We start from the raw sequence: 21,808 nt of genomic DNA, 5'->3' as shown, positions 1-21,808 counted from the left end.
GTTTTAGAAATAACTGTAAGTTTTTAAATACATCAGGAAAGTATTTACTTACAAATACATCCAGTTTTTAAACTACAAATACAATTACTCAAAATTTGTAATTAACACAAATACTCATGTATTTGACCCCATTGCAGTAGTGCTACTTCCACCCTTGCAACAGCTTCTGTGAATACACAGTTGCAACTGATACTTATATACATAACTGACTTAAAATTTTGACAAAATCCAGTGTCATGTGGTTCAAAGTGAAGTTTCCAGAGCTTCCTAAGTAACTCTAATCTGAAATCAGTACAGTATTGTTTTTTGACTGTAAGCTATATATATAACATGGGCCCACCAAATATCTCAATTTGCAAGATATAGCATCTTTACCTTATTAACTGTCAAAAGCATTGACCTGTTACTTTATCTCACTTGTATTATGTCCTCCCTGGTCTGCATTTTGTCAACAGTCGTTACATCGGCTGGAACGTATGAAAAACCATGCAGGCAGTACAGATGGTCAATATATCTCAGTACTATATATCCACAATTCAGTTGGTTGCCATTTAGGAAACTTATTCAATTTCAGTTCTCCTTTCTTATGTTTTGCCAATACCACCAATTCCTTTGTCACCTCCAGTTAAGTTCAGTTGGTTGCTGCCATTCTCAACATAAAACTAGGACAAATAACTATTTTGCTCATTTACTCAGAGGTTTTTCAGGTTTACCACTTCTCACTGGTGGAATATGATTCTTTTCCATATTGCTATTAAAAATCTTCACTACCAGCAATTCTGACATGATTATCATGCATACACATCTACTTAATGATGTATAATTTTCAGCTTTACATTTGGGTCGTAGCTGTCTGAAATAATTAAGCTTTTGTTGTGACCAGTTGTTCTTGGTTCAGTGTAGATATTTTTTAATGCTGTGTATAGCTAGTATTGCTGTATATATGCTGTCACTCCTGCAAGGAAGAATGGCCCTAGTCAGTAGAATGGCTCTAGCTGAATACATAGAGTAAATCATATCAGTAAATCAATAACTCTCAACTTTATTAGAGTGAAGTACATAAATGATATGATACACTTTGAATTAATATGATTGTAAACACCAGGAGATTTGCTCCAAAATAGGTAGCCTGGGGTAGACTGTTTTTATAATCAGATGAAACTATGCATTATCATAATTATGTACCCATAATAGCAGATTAGCAATTAATACTCTAGGTATCATATTAGTATTGTGGCGTAGCCCCCAAAATTAGCAATATTGTGCATTTTTCATAAAGCCATGAAACTTTCCACATAAATAGTACTCCTCATGACATGTAATTTTAGATATAGTGCCATTGCTGAGTTGACCTTTGGTGACTTTTATGACCATTTTTGTACAGAAAATTGATCATTTTTGTCTTTATCTCCCTGAGGCAGTAATTAACTTGTTAAAACATCGTGCCAAACAAAAGATCTTGCCGATAGAAACAACTTGGTTTTTATTTGAAGTCAATACGTGATTTCATTACAAAGTTATGATCATTATTACTACGTAGGTCCAGTCATAGATTTTTTCTCCTTTCTCCACCTTTTCAAACACACTTTCTGTAACAACTTTAAACAGGCTGTAGGACCAGGTGTCCTACAGACCTTCAGCACTTGTGCTGTAAAGCCTTAATAAAAATAAAAAACTAGCTGCAAAATTTGATAAATTTACCTGCCCTCAAGGTGTGAATTACCTGTGGGCAGATAATTATGCATATAAATTTATCAAATTTACAGCTAATAAAAATACTCATAACTTAAGAATGAAATCATCTATTGACTTCAAATAAAAACCACGTTGTTTCTATCTGCAAGATCTTGTGTTTGGCACCATGTTTTACAAGTTAATTCCTGCCTCAGGGAGTTAAAAACAAAATTGATCAATTTTCTGTACAAAAATGGCAGTAAAGGTCACCAAAGGTCAAATCAGCAATGGCACTAGTCTATATCTAAAAATACATGTATTGAGGAGTACTATTTATGTGGAAAGTTTCATGGCTTTATGAAAAAGTGCACAATTGTTTAGTTGTGCCGCTATACTATAAGTACATACTCAGGGCCACCCAGAGAAATTAAGGGGCCCAGGGCAAGAGTTAAAGTGGGGCCTCAGGGGCAAAGAGGGTTCCACTCTGAATCACAACTTCAGCCTAGCTATAAGTTGAAGACCAACAAAAAAGGTCATTACGTGTTGACAATGACAATAGCTACCCCTCACCAACTATATATCTCCTTATATATAAGCTTGCTACACTGCTCCTCTGAAACTGTGACTACTCTATTAAAGTATCTAGATCTTGACTGCTCTATTAGAGTATATCGATCTTTTAAACAGTCATTCAAGAGGCCCCTTTCAGGCTGGGACCTGGGGCAAAATTCCCCAGTTGCCTCCCCCTGTGGGCGGCCCTGTACATACTTATACAGTACAAATTTTCTCAAGTTACCAGTGTATGACATCTAGTTTTTATTTTGATGTGTTGCACAAATTAATGCCAAATCCCACCTGTTATGCAGACAAAGCTATCAACAGATTTGTAAAGGCAATTGTAGTTAGGCAGTGGATACTGAACGGAAAGTTGGTTCAGTAAGCTGTACTTGCTATTGAACCTACAGTAAAACTTAGACACTAAATGGAAAAAACAACAACCACAAAACTCAACCGGGGCTTAAACCCTGGACTACTGGAACTATAGGCAAGTGTGCTAACCACTGTGCTACTACTGCTTCCCCTACTTTTCTACCGTATAAATGTTACTCAAGTAGCTAGTAGTCTCAATATATAGTCAGAAGAACGTGTAACCTAAAGGTAAAAAAGAAACCAAAGCTGAACCCGGCCCTAATCCTAACACTACTTATCGTGTCCCCTAAAGTTGCATGCTCGGGGCAACTACTAGATGCATAAATACAAACCTTTCGGTTCAGTAACCACTTCCTTATAGTTATTGCAAGCTGCACTTGGGATTTCAATATGCTAATCTCTGGCTCATAAATGTGTGGTGGCTATTTAATATTAATTAAGGTACATACAGTGCATGTGAGTTTTCTTTTAACTAATCTGATTGTTATGCATGAGATGTGTGATGTTCATATTATAGCTATACATTAACTACGGATAGCTATTGTAACATTTCTGTTATTATGTGACTGCGGTAATGCACAGGACAAGATACAATGGAATTATACATAGGATTCTACTATGGCAACAAAAAATATGACAGATTTAATTTCATTTCTTGTTATAGTGTAGCTACATGTGTTAAATTTGGCATTAAGTTTACAGAGCAAGTAGTCTGAATCTATCGTAGAATTGTGTGTATGAGGGAAAAGCCATCATGGATGATGCGGGCTCGATTCTTACCGCATTTTTGTTGTTGTTTTGTTGTCACTGACTGTACATATTAACATCATTCCGAGATAAGAATGCGAGTCCTCTGATCGTAGAAAGCTGGTAGCTAGCTAGTGGCCCCGGCCAGCACTGTTATCTCGATTGTCTCATAGTACTTACGGATGTTACGGCGGTCAAATTCAGCCAGCACCTGAAGGCATTCAACTTTATTCTGTTTCCTGTCTCCACTATTACTCTTGCGCAGTGCATGATGCACTAGATTACAGCTATAGTCAACAGTTTACTAGAAAAAGCGGAATACCAGACGAATTGAAAGATGGTGAAACCATGCAAGGTAGTGTGGTGAAACCAGTAATTAACGTTTGTTCCTATTATTACGTTAATACTAAGGTGCAGTACAAATATTTGAGTTATTTCTAGGTTTTCTAAGGTCAATAATTACGTCCTGTTCTTCCAATTGCAGGTGGCCAACTGAGTACTTAGCCTAGTACATATAACCATTCATCCCATTGTAGCTAGTCAGTTTTTGTCGTTGTATATATACGTGGCTATAGTTAGCTATACTCATGATGCGCCACCTAAATTACTTACCTAGAGGTTGTGCATTCCTGATAGGATGGTTGCTGTTGGTTTACGGATGCGAAGATCAGTGTTACAAGCCAGGCATCACTTCTACAAATCTTCAAAGAGACGAAAGCGATGTGGTTGTTGATGGTGTGTGCTATTCGACGTGTGCTTTAACGGTAAGCTACTGATCATAAATGCAATGGCGGATCCAGGATGGGGCATTTGGGGCAAATGCCCCCCCCCCTACTCTGCCCTTTCCTTTTAGGAAGAATAGCTAGTTATCACTTTGATAATTCCAGTTAGGACAATATTAGTTTATTACTCAAGAAATGAATACTTTTTGGCAGACATATACCTCTCTTTACTACAAAAACTGCCGCCACCAGCACCTTTGTGCGTATTAAGCGCCTCTAGAAATAATTATCGTCTGACAGATGCTTTAGCTTTTGTAGTACCTTTTAAGACTTCACAACCTTCTGCAATGGCCTAATGGCACAATTCAACAGTGAAACACTGCTGAGAGGTGATTATTTGCTGCTATATGTGTATATCAACTACAACAGATTGCAGCTAGTAGTTGATTCCCCTTTTTAATGGTGTGAATCTGAACTTTTCTGTGCCCCTCCCCTTGCCAGCTCCTGGATCCGCCCCTGGAATGTGTGGCTACGAATAGCTATATACAGAGTTATATTATAAACCTACTGTCATGATAAACTAATTACTTGACTACACGTATTGAGTAATGACGTAGTTACTAGACCTTCATTTATAGCCTATCTGACTAATAGTCTGATAGCCACACAAGTGGCATGAAAGTTGGGCAGGTCATTCGGATCATCTGGGTCACATTTTGCGCAGTTCAAATGTGTTTCAACTGGATCTTGCAACATCAATTACGTTGTTTTTTTTTTACGTGGGCACAAAGGCCAACACGAGCACAGAGTCATTTAGTCTGCTTTTGGCCATGGCAACCGGCCTATATAAAGCCATGCCAGATGTGCCTTAGTTGAGTTCTGCGTGCTTAATGCAGAACGCTTGCACCGGGGGTGTAGCCTTCAGGGGATGCAGCCTTCAGGGGATGCAGATTAGAAGTGGAGTATCTAGGAGAAGTCTAGGGTGCTTTTGCTTCAGCCAGTTTTAGATGAAAATAATGTGGCATACACCAGTACGAATAAAATGATCTGTGTATGCATCCAACTAGCTGAAATCTGCACTGCTGTTGTATGCTAGCTACAGACACTATAAACTTTAATAATTTATAACCAACTTCACACTGGTCTCCTCCTAGTCCACACTCAAGTCCCTTAGCTGGCAAAACATATTATGATCTTCCAAATATTCTTGGTTTTCCTGTAACAGCCAACTGACAACAGTCAGTTTGGACAGTCCAGACGTCTTGCACTCCAATATATTTAACATCACATATACCATCTCAAACCCTGTGGTGTGATTTTCAGTAATTTTGTATCACTGAAAAGAGGGATTTGCCCGAACCATCTGAACTATGGCTTTGGGATTATGTGACTGATAGTGACACTAGCTGACTATAATAATGATCAGTGTTGGGCAAGTTACTTTTTAAAAGTAACTGGTTACATATTACATATTACTTGCAACTGAACTATTTAGTTACAGTTACATATTATCCATAAAAAAAGTAACTATAATAATATTACATATTATATTACTTTGTGTCCATAGCCTTAAGTTGTCACGTGTGAAACTACCACCTTATCACGTGACATAATTGCGTTGTTGAACAATGTGCAAATCTTGGTTATATAATAAGAAGCTGGTGAATAAGCTTCATTCAGTAGGCTTCATTACTTCGTTGTGACAAGGTGTTACTCAGTGATTACTAACGAGATTAGTAACTTCCTTACTTGTAGTAATAACATTATGTAATATTAGATTCGCTACAGTAACTATATTACTTAGGTAACGCGTTACATTTGTAAGTAAGGTAACTTGAGTTATATTACCTGTTTTTATAGCGTATTTCGTTATATTACTTAGTCACCACAAAAGTAATAATATTACGTAATGTGTTACATAAGTAGCACGTTACTCCCAACACTGATAATGATATGTACCATATATACAACCCTGTGATTCTACATACATATATCTACTATATACACCTGTGGTGAAAATTAAAGCACCATGCTGTGGTATATAATACCACAGCGAACTGTGGTATATAAGTGATATATCATGGCAATCTGAAAGTTTGTGGCTATGTTTACTGTGATATTTGGACAGATATGACAAAATATACACACTCACCCTCAAGTGCTAGTGTGCTCTTGGGAGTCATACATATATTTTTGTCATATCCCTTGTAACCGTGTTACAACCCTATCATAATAAAACAATAAAAGCAGCCTTGTTCTGGACCCAGATGTCCTTTCTGAAAAATGTGTTTGCCTGAATTTCATATGTTAATTGGTTATCAATTAACTAAATACATAGTGAATGGAAAGAAAATGGAGTGTGTGATGCGATATACCAAAATGCAAGCTGGCAATCAGAGTGCATGGAATATTATGCTGGAAAGTAAAAGCAAAACACAACTGAATGTGCTGGACATACAGCTAGACAGAGAAATGTCATAAATTGGTTAATGACTAACTTACTCTGTAGTGGAGCCACTCAGACTAGTTCATGACAACATACCAGCCACAATTGGTATTGTTTATCAATGGATCAAGCAACCATATAATATGGAAATGTTTTACAAAATACAGACCAGTTCAACCCTTCTAGTAACAACAACATGATTAATCCTTGACACAGTGACACTATACTATTGCAATGTTTTAAAACTAATGTTAAAACCTCACAAAAAATAGTCTATTTCAATTTTTCAGTCTGGCCATCAATCCCAGCAGTGTATGGTTAGGAACCAACTTTTTCTGATAACCCCTGACTCCATCATTCTATCTCCGAGTCAGTCTCCCTCCTGCTAGTCTTTTTAGCCCTTGCATGCCACGGGACGCCATTCTATCAATCCCAGACAAAGTTGAATAACACCTGGACACTGCTGCTTTATAAAATTGTCCATTGTTATAGATTATAACCAGTATAATAGTGTCTCTATAGTAGAAATTAGATCACACAATCTGGACGAATCTTGCACACAAAGTGGGAACTCGAACAGAAATTCACTTTAATAATAAACAAATACTCATCCCCAGACTCATTTAGTAACAACAGTATCACTCTCATAATGGGATATAACTTGCGTAATGTTCTAATGCAATTTTTTGACTATGAAGAGCATGCATGTAATAGGTGATTGTTGCTAACTAAAGTTGTACCCCAGCATATTTAGAAACGTTCAGTTGGTGTGAATGATGCTTCATATCTTCATTGGTGATAATATAATTAATAGCAGGATGTCATGGTACAGTGTAAACATGCACATGATTTTGTTGGTGGTGAGAGATTTTCATCACTATCACTATAATTACCCATGTGGAAGGGATAATGCAGTCAAAGCGTATGTCATTATAATTATTAATTTTGTCTGCACATAAATTATGACTTTGGCTGATGCATAAGCCAAGTAGAATTCCAAAAATGACTTGAAGTTGTTTTTGACGTTTGGAATAGCATCATTAATATTTCCATGTGATGTAATTGTTGTGTGATTATAAAAATCAGGTGACTGCAGGTGAACTGTGTTAGTAATCAAGTTGTTTAAGGTACATTTACAGTCTGTGGCTTATTAAAATCACCTACATGGTCCTTTGAGACAACAGACGAAACCAGTAGCAAGCATGTTGCCTATGATTCAGAAGCAGTCAGCAGACTATTCTGACATTTTTGACCACAAGCATGCAAACCTTGTCAAAAATGGTACCCAATCAGGCTAGCATCATTCAGTACAGTAGTATCATATTGTACAATAGTACCATATGATAGTGATCATGGAGCTTTGTTGCACTTCAAAATCACCCACAAAACAGCCTGATCAATTTTCCTTCAAAACAGCTTGGTGGTATTGGTTAAGCATAACCAAGCCAAAATATGTGACCACAAATTCCAACAAGTTTCTATGGAATTATATTTAAAAATTCCTATCAATTTAACTGAATTGTCTACTAGCTGACTGACTAACTGTTGCTTTCAACCATAACTCGACAATCCATAAGGCTATGGGCTTGAGTTTGACATTGCTTTGTTCTGAGACAAGCCTTTTGCCAACCCAGAGTACATACAATACATACACAATTGTCCTCCTTTGTGGTCCAGTTCCTTTTGCTGACGACGTAAAGTGTCGATCTGCAGTAGTACAATACGGCTTCCCTGTGCTTGTGGTGGTAGCTACTATGCTTATTGCCCATATTTTATGTAGTGATTGCAAAGACACTTCTTGTACTGTTCTTGTTTTGTATCACTGTGTAACAGGTGGAATATAGCTTAAGATGGCAATGCACTTTTCAATAATTGTGCATGTTCAGACTCAAAACTAATTTTATGGCGTCATTCTTTCTTCTGTTGCAGTAAACGTGAGTTCGTTAGTCATAAGTATACTATAAAAAGTAAACAGACAAGTAGTAGAAGGACAAAATTAAACTTTAAGGATCAAAGAATAAACAAACATAGTGAAACAAGGGAATAGCAAAAAAGTTGTGAAACTAGACAGAGTGCTATACCTGCAGATAATATTACTCATGGACATTTAATCTTCGGTCATGGTTTATAGATGGATTAAATGTCCATCAGAATATCTCATATCTGCAGGTATATATAGGCAATCTTTATTTATTGTTTCACTACTTTTTTGCTATTCCCTTATTTCACTGCTTTTTACATTTTGATCTAATCCAACCTAAAATTTCTACTAATTTAACTATATAGAATCACTTACATTTCATGGACCAGTAGATCATGTGTGTTCTCAGCGCATATATATATAACTTGCCTATTTAAATGTATAACAGGCAATGCATTGTGCTCCTACAGCTGTTGGATGCTTACTCACTCTAAAATCTGACCAGTGCAAATTCTGTGTATGGGATATGTATGTGCTTTAGTTTAATCTGTCCTTGTATGTCATTCTGTGTATTCATTTTATAGGATACAAGTTTTGACACATTAAATTTTTCATCATTGAATTGTACTCAAAGAGTAATGGTTAGTAGATAGATTGATGATGATACTATGTTAATATTGCACCTGTTTAATGTAGTTAAATGGATGTGTTGCTGGTTGCAATCACAGTAGACACCCAAGTTTACTCAGTGAATGTCAACTGAAATGTGTAAGTAAATATTGTGTAATCATATGTGTTGGTGATGTCATAGATGTGCTTACAATTATTGACTATAATGGAGACACAATTGTAGTACTTAGCTATTAACAATTATAACCAATATGGCACACGGTGTGTGCAAATTGATGTTTACAATGTTTATGTAATACCTATAGGGATTCATTTAATTTAGGTGTATAAATAGTGATAACAATATTTAACATAGCAGAATCCATGTAGCTGGTACACGGTAATGTATGCATACAGGTGCTTTTCCAATTTTGGTATATAACATGTTCATAGTTGTTATGTAGCTAGACACTGTAGAATTCAATACCAGCTTTTATTATACTACCCACATGAACTGTATGTAGAGCCGTGCTGATTAATTGACTTTTAGTAACGTTATATGCATTACTAGAATGTTAGTGAATGTATGTATAGTGAATGTGTAAATCTTATTTTAAACTTCTGTAGTCAAGCTGCATTAATGGATCAGAAACTACATCAACTGAATGTAATGAGTGTGTAAGTTTATAATGTGCATCAGATGGGTTTTCTATTAATGTTTCCCATGTGCATATTATTCAAATTGCTATTAATTTTCTATATAATTATAGGATTTTACAACTTGTATGGTTGGTTGTAACTCCACCATCAATTTTAGCAGATCTGGTAAGTATGTACCTGCTTGTTTGTATTCATTGCTTATCTCTTTTACTAAAGGAATCAGTCTTGGTAACACCAACATTACACTGGTACCAGTGCCTGGGAAACCCTATGTGTATAAGGCTAAAATTCAGATTAGTAATGATTTTCAGAACACATCAATCGCAAGATCAAATTCTGGTCCATTTGCCTACATTGTAAGAGTATCTCCACTAGATAACAATGTTACATCCCACAGTTTACTGGTATGTAGGTTCATGAATTGTGTGACTGTATTAACATGGAATAATGTACCCTATAGTATAATCCTAGCACTGATGTTGTTGACCTAACACAATACTCTGCTCATTGTCAGTCAGCTAATGTATCAGTTGCAGTGGTTAATTCAGAAGGGATTTCTGAGTATTCATCATCAACAGAGATGTGCATTACTGGTATATCAAGACACACGGTAGTGTGTCGTGCGGCCCAAGAAGCCGGCGCGCCACACCGTGAGTATATTGACAGGAAGAACGAAAACGTCATTTTCACACTTTTGTATCTCGGTGATGGCTTATCCGATTGAAACCAAATTTGCTGCAGAGTTGCCCGCCAGCTAGGAGAGTCTACATTCCAAATTTAAAGCAAATCGCTCAAGCCATTTCCGAGATATGAGCGCCCAAAGTTTCGTTTTTTTTTCTTCGTTTTTTTCTTCTTCTTCGTCTTTTCGCACACTTGCAAAAATTGTTATAAAACGCAAACGCGTGCTCCGATCGCCTTGAAATTTGGCACACAGAAAGGGAGTCCAAAGGCGCATCCTAGCATCAAATTTGGTGCACATCTGATGAATGGTTCAGGAGTTATGACCGATTATTCGCGTAAAACAAGATCGATTTGTTGTCACGCCTACAGGGTAAACCGCTTCATGGAATGAGCTGAAAATTGCTATGTAGATGGAGTAACCATCGTAGGAGTGCCTTTTGGTGGTTTGAAAGGAATCGAGATTAAGACCACGGAGATATGACACAAAACCCAACCTGTGTCATAATTACGCGATCGATTTTTAGTAATAAAAAAGTATTAGTTTTTACGCCTACTAGGCAAACCGCTAAGAGCAATGAGCTGAAAATCGGTGTATAGCTGGAATAATCTTCATAGAAAGTCCTTGCAGTAGTATAGAAGAATTGGAGTACAAACCACTGAGTTATGATTCGAAAGCCAACTCTGTGTAGCAAATGCGAGATCGAGATACTCTAATAGAACAGTCACCCTAATAGAGCATTCAGCTAATTTATTTACTCCATTATAGAATTCTATTACATTACAAGTTAATCTGTAGGGACTTCAGCTGCAAAAAGTTAATCTTATAGACAGTTCAGCAAGAAGCAAGTCACCCTGTGGAGAGCTAAGCTACAATTATATCACTGTAGAGATTCAGAACATTACAAGTCACACTGAAGAAAGTTCAGCTATAAACAAGTCATGCACCTGTAGAGAGTTCACCTACAATTAAATCACTCTCTAGAGAATTCAGCTACACACAAATCACTGTGCAGAGAGTTCAGCTACAAACAAATTATCCTGTAGAGAGATCAGCTACAAACAAAACACTTTGCAGAGAGTTCAGCTACAAACAAATCAATCTTTAGAGTGGTCAGTAACAAACAAATCAACTTGTTGAGAGATCAGCTAGAAACAAATCAACCTGCAGAGAGATCAGCTACAAACAAATCAGCTTGCAGAGAGATCAGTTACACACAAATCAACCTGTAGAGAGATAAGCTAGAAACAAATCACCCTGTAGAGAGTTCAGCTAAAACAAATCAACCTGCAGAGAGATCAGCTACAAACATACCACCTTATAGACAGTTCAGCTACAAACAAGTTACCCTGTAGAGAGATCGACTACAAACAAATCAACTTGCAGAGAGATCAGCTACACACAAATCAACTTGTAGAGAGATCAGCTAGAAACAAATCACCTTGTAGAGAGTTAAGCTACAAACAAATCAGTGTGCATGGAGATCAACTACAAACAAATCACCCTGTAGAGAGATCATCTAGGAACTAGACACAATGTAAGGAGTTCAGCTACAAGCAAATCACCCTTTAGAGAGTTCAGCGACAAACAAATCAACCTGCAGAGAGATCAAATCATCTTATAGAGAGTTCAGCTACAAACAAATTGCCCTGTAGAGAGATCAGTTACAAACAAATCAACCTGCAGAGAGATCAGCTACACACAAATCAACTTGTAGAGAGATCAGCTACAAACAAATCACACTGTGGAGATCAGCTAGAAACTAGACACAATGTAAGAAGTTCAGCTACAAGCAAATCACCCTGTAGAGATTTCAGCTGCAAACAAATCACCCTGTAGAGAGATCAGGTAGAAACTAGACACCATGTAAAGAGTTCACCTATAGAAGAGATCACCTTATAGAGAGTTCAGCTACAAAGAAACCATCATGTAGAGAGTTCAGCTGCAAACAAATTACTCTGTATGGAGTTCAGCTAGAAAAAGTCACCTTGTAGAGAGTTCAGCTACAAAGAAACTGCCATGTAGAGAGTTCAGCCTCAAACAAATTACTGTGTAGAGAATTCAACAACAAGCAAATCGCCCTGTAGAGGGATCAGCTAGAAGAAGTTACCTTGTAGAGAGTTCAGCTACAAAGAAACCATCATGTAGAGAGTTCAGCTACAAAGAAAGCACCATGTAGAGAGTTTAGCTGCAAACAAATCACCTGTAGAGAGTTCAGCTAGAAACAAATCACGCTGTAGAGAGATCAGCTAGAAGAGGTCACCTTGGAGAGAGTTCAGCTACAAAGAAATCACCACCTAAAGAGTTCAGCTACAAAGAAATCACCCTGTAGAGAGTTCAGCTAGAAGAAGTCACCTTGTAGAGAGTTCAGCTACAAAGAAACCATCATGTAGAGAGTTCAGCTACAAAGAAAGCACCATGTAGAGAGTTTAGCTGCAAACAAATCATCTGTAGAGAGTTCAGCTAGAAACAAATCACCCTGTAGAGAGATCAGCTAGAAGAGGTCACCTTGTAGAGAGTTCAGCTACAAAGAAATCACCACCTAAAGAGTTCAGCTGCAAACAAATCACCCTGTAGGGATCAGCTAAAAGAAGTCACCTTGTAGAGAGTTCAGCTACAAAGAAATCACCCTGTAGAGAGTTCAGCTAGAAGAAGTCACCTTGTAGAGAGTTCAGCTACAAAGAAACCATCATGTAGAGAGTTCAGCTACAAAGAAAGCACCATGTAGAGAGTTTAGCTGCAAACAAATCATCTGTAGAGAGTTCAGCTAGAAACAAATCACCCTGTAGAGAGATCAGCTAGAAGAGGTCACCTTGTAGAGAGTTCAGCTACAAAGAAATCACCACCTAAAGAGTTCAGCTGCAAACAAATCACCCTGTAGGGATCAGCTAAAAGAAGTCACCTTGTAGAGAGTTCAGCTACAAAGAAACCATCATGTGGAGAGTTCAGCTACGAAGAAATCACCCTGTAGAGAGTTCAGCTAGAAGAAGTCACCTTGTAGAGAGTTCAGCTACAAAGAAACCATCATGTAGAGAGTTCAGTTACAAAGAAACCACCATGGATGTAGAGAGTTTAGTTGCAAACAAATAACCTGTAGAGAGTTCAGCTAGAAACAAATCACCCTGTAGAGAAATCAGCTAGAAGAGGTCACCTTGTAGAGAGTTCAGCTACAAAGAAACCGTTATGTAGAGAGTTCAGCTACAAAGAAAGCACCATGTAGAGAGTTTAGCTACAAACAAATCACCTGTAGAGAGTTCAGCTAGAAGAAGTCACCTTGTAGAGAGTTCAGCTACAAAGAAACCATCATGTAGAGAGTTCAGCTACAGCGAAATCACCATGTAGAGAGTTTAACTGCAAACAAATAACCTGTAGAGAGTTCAGCTAGAAACAAATCACCCTGTAGAGAGATCAGCTAGAAGAGGTCACCTTGTAGAGAGTTCAGCCTCAAACAAATCACTGTGTAGAGAATTCAACTACAAACAAACTGCCCTATAGAGGGATCAACTAGAAGAAGTTACCTTGTAGAGTGTTCAGCTACAAAGAAACCGCCATGTAGAGAGTTCAGCCTCAAACAAATCACCATGTAGAGAATTCAACTACAAACAAATCGCCCTGTAGAAAGATAAGCTAGAAGAGGTCACCTTGTAGAGAGTTCAGCTACAAAGAAACCATCATGTAGAGAGTTCAGCTACAAAGAAATCACCTTGTAGAGAGTTCAGCTAGAAGAAGTCACCTTGTAAAGAGTTCAGCTACAAAGAAACCACTATGTAGAGAGTTCAGCCTCAAACAAATCACCAGTAGAGAGTTCAGCTAGAAACACATCACCCTGGAGAGAGATCAGCTAGAAGAGGTCATCTTATAGTGAGTTCAGCTAGAAGAGGTCACCTTGTAGAGAGTTCAGCTACAAAGAAACCACCACATAAAGAGTTCAGCTGCAAATAAATCACTTGTAGAGAGTTCAGCTACAAATAAATCCTCCTGTAGAGGGATCAGCTAGAAGAAGTCACCTTGTAGAGAGTTCAGCTACAAAGAAACCATCATGTAGAGAGTTCAGTTACAAACAAATCACCCTGTAGAGAGATCAGCTAGAAGAAGTTACCTTGTAGATAGTTCAGCTACAAACAATTCACCCTGTATAAAGATCAGCTAGAAGAAGTCACCTTGTAGAGTGTTCAGTTACAAAGAAACCATCATGTAGAGAGTTCAGCTGCAAACAAATCACTCTGTAGAGAGTTCAGCTACAAAGAAACTGCCATGTAGAGAGTTCAGCCTCAAACAAAACACCTTGTAGAGAATTCAACCACAACAAATCACCCTGTAGAGAAGAAGTTACCTTGTAGAGAGTTCAGCTACAAAGAAACCACCATGTAGGGAGTTCAGCTACAAAGAAACCACCATGTAGAGAGTTTAGCTGCAAACAAATCACCTGTAGAGAGTTCAGCTAGAAACAAATCACCCCGTAGAGAGATCAGCTGGACGAAGTCACCTTGTAGAGAGTTCAGCTACAAAGAAACCATCATGTAGAGAGTTCAGCTACAAAGAAACCACCATGTAGAGAGTTTAGTTGCAAACAAATCACCCTGTAGAGAGAACAGCTACGTAGAAGAGGTCACCTTGTAAAGAGTTCAGCTACAAAGAAACCATCCTGTATATAGTTCAGCTACATTTCAAGTCACCCAGTAGAGAGATCATCTGCAAAAAATATCCTGTGGGGAATAATGGGCATGTAATTAATATATGTATATAATTTGTATAATTACTAATAAAATCAAAAATAATTGAACTATTACAAATCTTCTTTAAGTTCTTTTCTTCGTCCTGTGGTAAAGAAAAAAACACATGGGTTAAGAAAGCCCCAAAGCCAGCCATAGGCCGGCTTTGCAGTATACAAATACAAAAAGAAGTGATATCTAATCAAAAACAGCCAAGCTGTAAAAAAAGGTGCGGCCCCCCCAAAAGGCCATGGTGAAAAAAGATGTGAAATCCAAGGAGGCGGCCAAGAAATGGCTGTGATGGTAGGTTAATGGTTACATTTTAATAACGACAATTCAGGTGAATTTGGTGCCAAGACCAAGCGGCACAAAATTCACTTGAATTGTCGTTATTAAAATGTAACCATTAACCTACCATCACAGCCATTTCTTGGCCGCCTCCTTGGATTTCACATCTTTTTTCACCATGGCTTTTTGGGGGGGCCGCACCTTTTTTACAGCTTGGCTGTTTTTGATTAGATATATATATACATGCAAAAACAGCCAAGCTGCATGCATAAAAAAGGTGTGGCCTTCAAAAAGCCTGGGTGAAAGAAGTTGTGAAATCAAAGGTGGTGGCCATGAAATGGCTGCAATTTTAATAATGGCTTTGTGCATTAATAAAATTTTATTATCATCAACATCATTGCAGCTATTTCATGGCTGCCACCTTTGATTTTGCAACTTTTTTTACCCAGGATTTTTAAAGTCTGCACCCTTTGTATACAGCTTTGCTGTTTTTGCTTGGATTTCACTTCTTTTTGTACTATATTGGCACCAGAAACTGGAATCATGCATTCACACTATATTCAGAAGCACAGAAAGCCAATGGGCAAATAAAAGTCAACAGTTATAAATGCACTTTACAGTTATAAACTGTGCACTATGAAGAAAATGAGACAAATAAGTTTGAAATTTTGTGCTAAAGATTGAGATACTCTGATAGAACAGTCACAATTCTAACATCATTACCTGACAATTTTGTAAATTATAACAATACTACCTTATTTGTTTATACGCATTAGTGTATGTGCCATCCTGTCCCTTTCTATGTTGCACTTATGCATTGAAATATTATGAAAGATGCACTGCTTTGCATACATTTAAATAAACAGATTTATTCTATATTTTTGATTATAGTGGTCCTTGCAATTGCTGACATTTGAAAGTTTGTTTTGCAGTTGTATTTAATTATACATGATATAAGCTAGCTTTTGTTTCTGATAAGCACTTATACACAAACAATGCAAGCAGAATACTGTGGCTATTCATATATAAGTATGTGTGTTTAATTTCTATAGCATTTTATCCACAAGCTGCTACTAATTTACAGTCTTGTTTTGGAGAGGAGGTTGGATTTAATGTATCAAGAAAGTTTATAATTAATTTGCAGTGGGAATTACCTAAAGGTAACAAATTAATATTGCATTTGTTCATAGTGTTCCTATACTGTGTGTTGTGTATGTTACTTCTATTGTCGTGTTAAAATTACTTGGCACTAGCTTTGCAAATCCTAGTCCTTTTTCTCATTAGAAAATGGTATGTGAGCCATGCTTTGAAGTTTCTTATTTACGAAGAGACTACAACAGAACTCTTTTAGTAATAATTACAACAAAACGATAGCACAACTATAACCTAATAATTAGTTAGCTGATGCATGTTCTTCACCACCTATACCGGTGATCATGAGTTACTGGTAACTGGAGTTCCAAGGCAGGTATTAGTGTCTTATTTTCCTGGGCTGCATTGCCATGACACAATGAGCACCTTTACAGTAATGTTGCTAGGTATATGACTCCACTTTCACTTCTTTTTACACGAGGCATGGTGAAACCAATCCGTCAAGTCTAGCTCGTGGTAGTTTTTTTCGACTAGGGTAGTAGATGAGGATACTCATCTGTTACATCTATACAGGTTTATACATTACTGTCCAAGGTGTATTGTCACTAATTTTTGACTCACTTTTCAAACTGATGTAATAGTTGCTGATAGCAGTGTGTGTTACCAGCAAATGTGTTGTCTCACCTACTGAACCTTGAGAGGCAGGTAAAATTTTGAGTGGAGTTTCCCATGCAGTCTTTCATATCACTAGGTGTGAGGCATAGCTACAATGTCCTTTTGACCATTTTCTAAAACAGTTAGAGACCAATACCAGTGACTAAATGCTTTGTAGGAGGTGTTAGAATGATGCAATAGAAACCTTGGCTACACCTCAGTTTCTATGTTGCCTCCTACTCAACATTTATGCCTTGAAGAGGCTGGTATGTGGTGTCTGACTATAACTAACAGTGCATCTAAGTTTCATATATGTAGCAAATTTATGAAAGAAGCCATCCACACACATCCAATTGTGCAAACTTGAAAGGCGACAATGTTACAGAAAGATGTAAACCTGAAATTTTCTTCATTCATTAAGCAATGCTGTAACTCACATCTGTCCAAATTGGAAGAAATTTTAAAGTTTATTCTGTATAGTTTTGAATGGTAAATTAATTTTGATGTGCGTGGAAGACCCCTTTTCCTTATTAGGCCACATATAGATATATGGGGTTTATTGACATATAGCCATCACTGTCTTTGTTTGTACATAAATTGTGTAATTTTGCCATCAAATTCATTATTGACAAATTATTCAGAGGTGAAGTATCTTCAATTTCTACAATTTGGTGTATAGTGATGATAAGCCATTTTTGTTGCAGATGTAACATATTTGGAAGGGTTTATGTTAAGCATAGTGCCGGAGAGCAGACGACGCTGTAAAACTTTAGATGTGATAACATTAAAAAGGGTATGTATAGCAAAACAGTATCATAGCAGTATATTGTGTGTAGTATAAATAATATTATTATATGTATAATAATTTTGGAAATGGTCCAAATTATATAGCGCATTAGAAATTTCAAGATAAAATTAATGGTTTTTAAAGAATTTAAGTTACCTTGGGTAGTGAGCATGCATATGAAATTTACACAACAAATGCATCAACTTATTACCTTTGAGATCACTTCCAGTACTTGTAGAGTTTCCTGCCAAATAAGAAAGAAAATCTGATTAGTTGGACAAGCAAAGTGGCATCACGGGGGGGTAAGTACAATTTGAGGGAAATGGAAACGGGATGGGAACAAAAAGCTGGAATGGACTGACCCATGGAAAATGCCTGATAAAGGTCATTATGCAATATGCGAGTAGCACAATGTGTTTTTGCAGCATTGTTTGGATCCTTTCCTTAAAACATTGAAATACTCTAATAGAGCAGTCAAGAATGTTATGGCAACTATCTTACCAGGGACCCACATTGAAGGCTTGTGAATTGATGGACTAAAACTGTCATAAATTAGGCATATAGACTAGACTAGGCATAGTGGAGAATAGTTGGGTATATTTGGAACATAATTTTAGAGCATTGCTCAAAAAGCATAATAGGAAATTTCAAACGCATAATAGGCTCAGACATGAAAACTATTTCACTTATATCCTAGGTAAAAGCCCAGGTATTTATATCACATCCTATTAGCTATAGTTGGCTTTTCTTTAGAAAATGCAGTAATTGACCACTGGTTTGCAGACATAGTCCATTAGTCCTATGCATGTATGTAAAATTACAAGGTACTGGTATATGCATCAATTTCTGAGGAGGTATTGTGGCAATTGTTAATGTGTATTTTACTGCTGTATGACTGTAGGATCAAACAAAATATATAGTTGGACAAATACTTAATGGATGTGATTATCAAATATCTGTAAGTGAGTATCATGGCATCTACTGTATAGTATATAGCCCCTTGAAAATGAAGGGTGCCCACCATTATATGTGACTGGGCCTGCAAAAATAGAGCATGTAGGCACATGATTTTTGTCTACTTTTTCACATTTCCATCACTCATAACTTTTTATGCCATCATGTTATTACAGTGCAACTTTCAGCTCTTGATAAGCATTTGATTGGCTTTATGATGCAAGTTACAGAATCCAGATATTCTGTTCCAGTACTGACATATGACCTGTAGAGTGACGAGATGTAGTTTGTGCCCACATGCCCTGTTATCGCAGGCCCGGTCACATATGCCAAATGTATAGCACATGCATGCATATATCACAGAAGAATCCGAGAGTGTGTATGCCACAATATTTATACAATATTATGTAGAACAATGATATATAACACAGAACTCTATTGGATGTTCTAAAAAACCACCTATGTAATTCAGCTAATAAATGAATATATTAAGCACTTTATATCCATATTATCTGTGGTGGAGTATTGTGTCTGAAGTTGTTTAATTGTGGCTTGTATATATAGCATTTGGCCTAAAAGCATTCATACTTACTGACTTGCTTTCCTTTGAAATGTAGAAATGTCCATCCTTTACTGTATCTTGAAACAGAATGTAATAACCATAAATGTGGTCAAGTTAAAACATTAGAGCACAACTAATATTTTCACATGTTTTCTGATATTACTTCATGGCATCAACATGATGTAAACAGTGTACATTCTTGGATTCTAAAGACCTCTTTATCACAAAGTTAACAAACTAGATAATAATAATAAATTTAAAATGAAGTACTGTAGGGTTCTAGCAATAAAAAGTAGTAAAACAAGACAATTACATGAATGACGGCTTTAGTGAACAGAGCTATGCAGGAAAATCCCTGCAGGAATTTTCCACTTATAATATCATCATTCATATCTCTTGTTTCACTACGTTTTATTTCTGAAACCTACTTATCATTTTAAAATTATTACACTTAGTACTGCAGTGTTCATACATTCATGTGCCATTTGTATTCAGCTCATCTCCATGCCAAGGTATAGTGATAATAACACCATTGTGGTAACTCAGTCAACAGAGAGGATATGCGCTATACCTGACTATAATGATTCCCTGATCCAGCAATTTAATATCAATGGAACGAGTAACTATACCATTCATGTATTTCTTGAAAGTGATCCAGCAGCACTACAGGCATTACAGTACTTCAGAATTATAATAGATGGCTACAGTACTGAATATAAACTTGCTTATAAGTTTGTAAGTATGATATTATCAGTGCACGTAGGCAGTGAATTTATGCATAACATGTCATGTGGCTGCATATGTATAGATGGCTCTACTGTAACATCATAGTGAATGCCTATAGATACAACATTATTCATGAAGTAGGCTTGTAGTCTTTTTACAAGGAAATAATGGGACACATTTATTGTTATAAATAATTGGATTGTAAGTTGATTTATGCCTATAATGTCTTTTTACACTTAAGGCTGCGTCCATTCATAAAATGAATAACTACAGCCATAGAATGTGATATCATGAAAAACAATTCTACATATATACACTTAAAATTTTGGCATGTCTAAGATCCATTTCTACTTTATGTGTATATAATCATGACATTATATAATCACACTGTGTATGGAGTATGCAGTAGATTCTTTGATATCTCAATAGTGTATTCTACAGAACTCTTTACTGATCACATTTTTGCATACAATACAGCCAAGCTATTTGTTTCCTGCCAAGTCAACTGGTCTTGAGCCTGAATGTTTTAGTGACAAACGAAATGTAAGTGTTTATGAATACCTGTGTCAATGTGTATATAAATTTCTTATCCTTGTTGCTATAGAGACATTACACTTGTTCAGACAATTGTAATTCACTCCAGTATAATGGGACTGACCATGAGAGATGTATAGAGGAATGTGTAAGTGATAATTTTAATATAAAATATCAAAACACTTGGTAGTGTGTCATGTGGCTAAGAAACAGTGGAAATTTTGCATGGAATTTTGTAGTCTATTTCGTTGCATGGAGTATAAACCTCCAATGACCACTATACAAGACCATGCCAAGTTTGTCTTACAATGAAGGTGTACAAGTATAGTGCAACCTGTATTAAAAGACCACTGCAGTAACTTTAGCTGGATATATAGCTCCAATGCAGTCATCCTGGTCATGATTAGACAGGCAGACTTCAAATAAAACCACCATGTATCCAGAAACATTAAATTTTGCATACTCTATAATTATAATTACCATCTTTTCACTTATTCTTATTAGTACTTTACAGTGGCCAGCACTGAAGGTCTGACAGCAACATGTGCTTGAGTCAAATCCACTGCTGTGCACTTACAACATACCTTTTAAATTACATAAGTGTCTGCGTAGTTACAATGGAACACTTTAAAAGGGACACCTTAGGGATGTACATGTATTTAGTTATAATAACAGAATATTGTGTTTGTTAGCCTGTATTGTATGCACATTGAATAAATATTGTGTTGCAGGAAGATGCAAGTGAATACAGCATCACCTTAAACCAGTCCTTTCCAAGTAGTCAAAATTTATCAATGATGGTATGTATTTGTGAATGTACACAATATTAGCTAGATGAAGGGTTTACTATATTAGTATGTATAATAGTCAATTGAGATAGTCTCATGCTATAATGAACAGTGTAATTATGTGAATATGTAATTATGTATATATATACATGTATTTCTGTAGCTTTCATTTCTGTACAAGCCAGAATATAGATCATACAGATGTACATATTTTCAACGAAGGATTAATACTGGAAATGCAGAGTGTGAGTCCACAAACTCTATACATGAAGTGCATGCTACAACTGAGATAAGTATGAGATACATACGTGGGATTCCTAGAA

The 21,808-nt window shown here is 36.7% G+C and overlaps 1 protein-coding gene across 1 annotated transcript in view; it reads left to right on the top strand.

Moving 5' to 3' along the window:
- The first annotated feature begins 3,888 nt into the window (after window positions 1-3,888).
- LOC136251777 (uncharacterized) overlaps window positions 3,889-21,808 on the top strand; it is a 36,213-nt gene continuing 18,293 nt past the window's right edge. The window contains exons 1-15 of the mRNA XM_066044188.1: window positions 3,889-4,115; window positions 9,025-9,081; window positions 9,137-9,208; window positions 9,677-9,727; window positions 9,820-9,874; window positions 9,926-10,113; window positions 10,170-10,302; window positions 16,441-16,548; window positions 17,839-17,927; window positions 18,823-18,879; window positions 19,933-20,172; window positions 20,641-20,706; window positions 20,768-20,845; window positions 21,429-21,497; window positions 21,649-21,730. Of these exons, the coding sequence (XP_065900260.1) occupies window positions 3,939-4,115; window positions 9,025-9,081; window positions 9,137-9,208; window positions 9,677-9,727; window positions 9,820-9,874; window positions 9,926-10,113; window positions 10,170-10,302; window positions 16,441-16,548; window positions 17,839-17,927; window positions 18,823-18,879; window positions 19,933-20,172; window positions 20,641-20,706; window positions 20,768-20,845; window positions 21,429-21,497; window positions 21,649-21,730 (1,522 nt within the window). The 5' untranslated portion in view covers window positions 3,889-3,938. The remainder of the gene's footprint in view (window positions 4,116-9,024; window positions 9,082-9,136; window positions 9,209-9,676; window positions 9,728-9,819; window positions 9,875-9,925; window positions 10,114-10,169; window positions 10,303-16,440; window positions 16,549-17,838; window positions 17,928-18,822; window positions 18,880-19,932; window positions 20,173-20,640; window positions 20,707-20,767; window positions 20,846-21,428; window positions 21,498-21,648; window positions 21,731-21,808) is intronic.

This window comes from Dysidea avara, chromosome 3, assembly GCF_963678975.1.
Source record: "Dysidea avara chromosome 3, odDysAvar1.4, whole genome shotgun sequence".
In the NCBI taxonomy this organism is placed as follows: domain Eukaryota; kingdom Metazoa; phylum Porifera; class Demospongiae; order Dictyoceratida; family Dysideidae; genus Dysidea; species Dysidea avara.
This window is presented reverse-complemented; position numbering and strand designations above follow the sequence as displayed.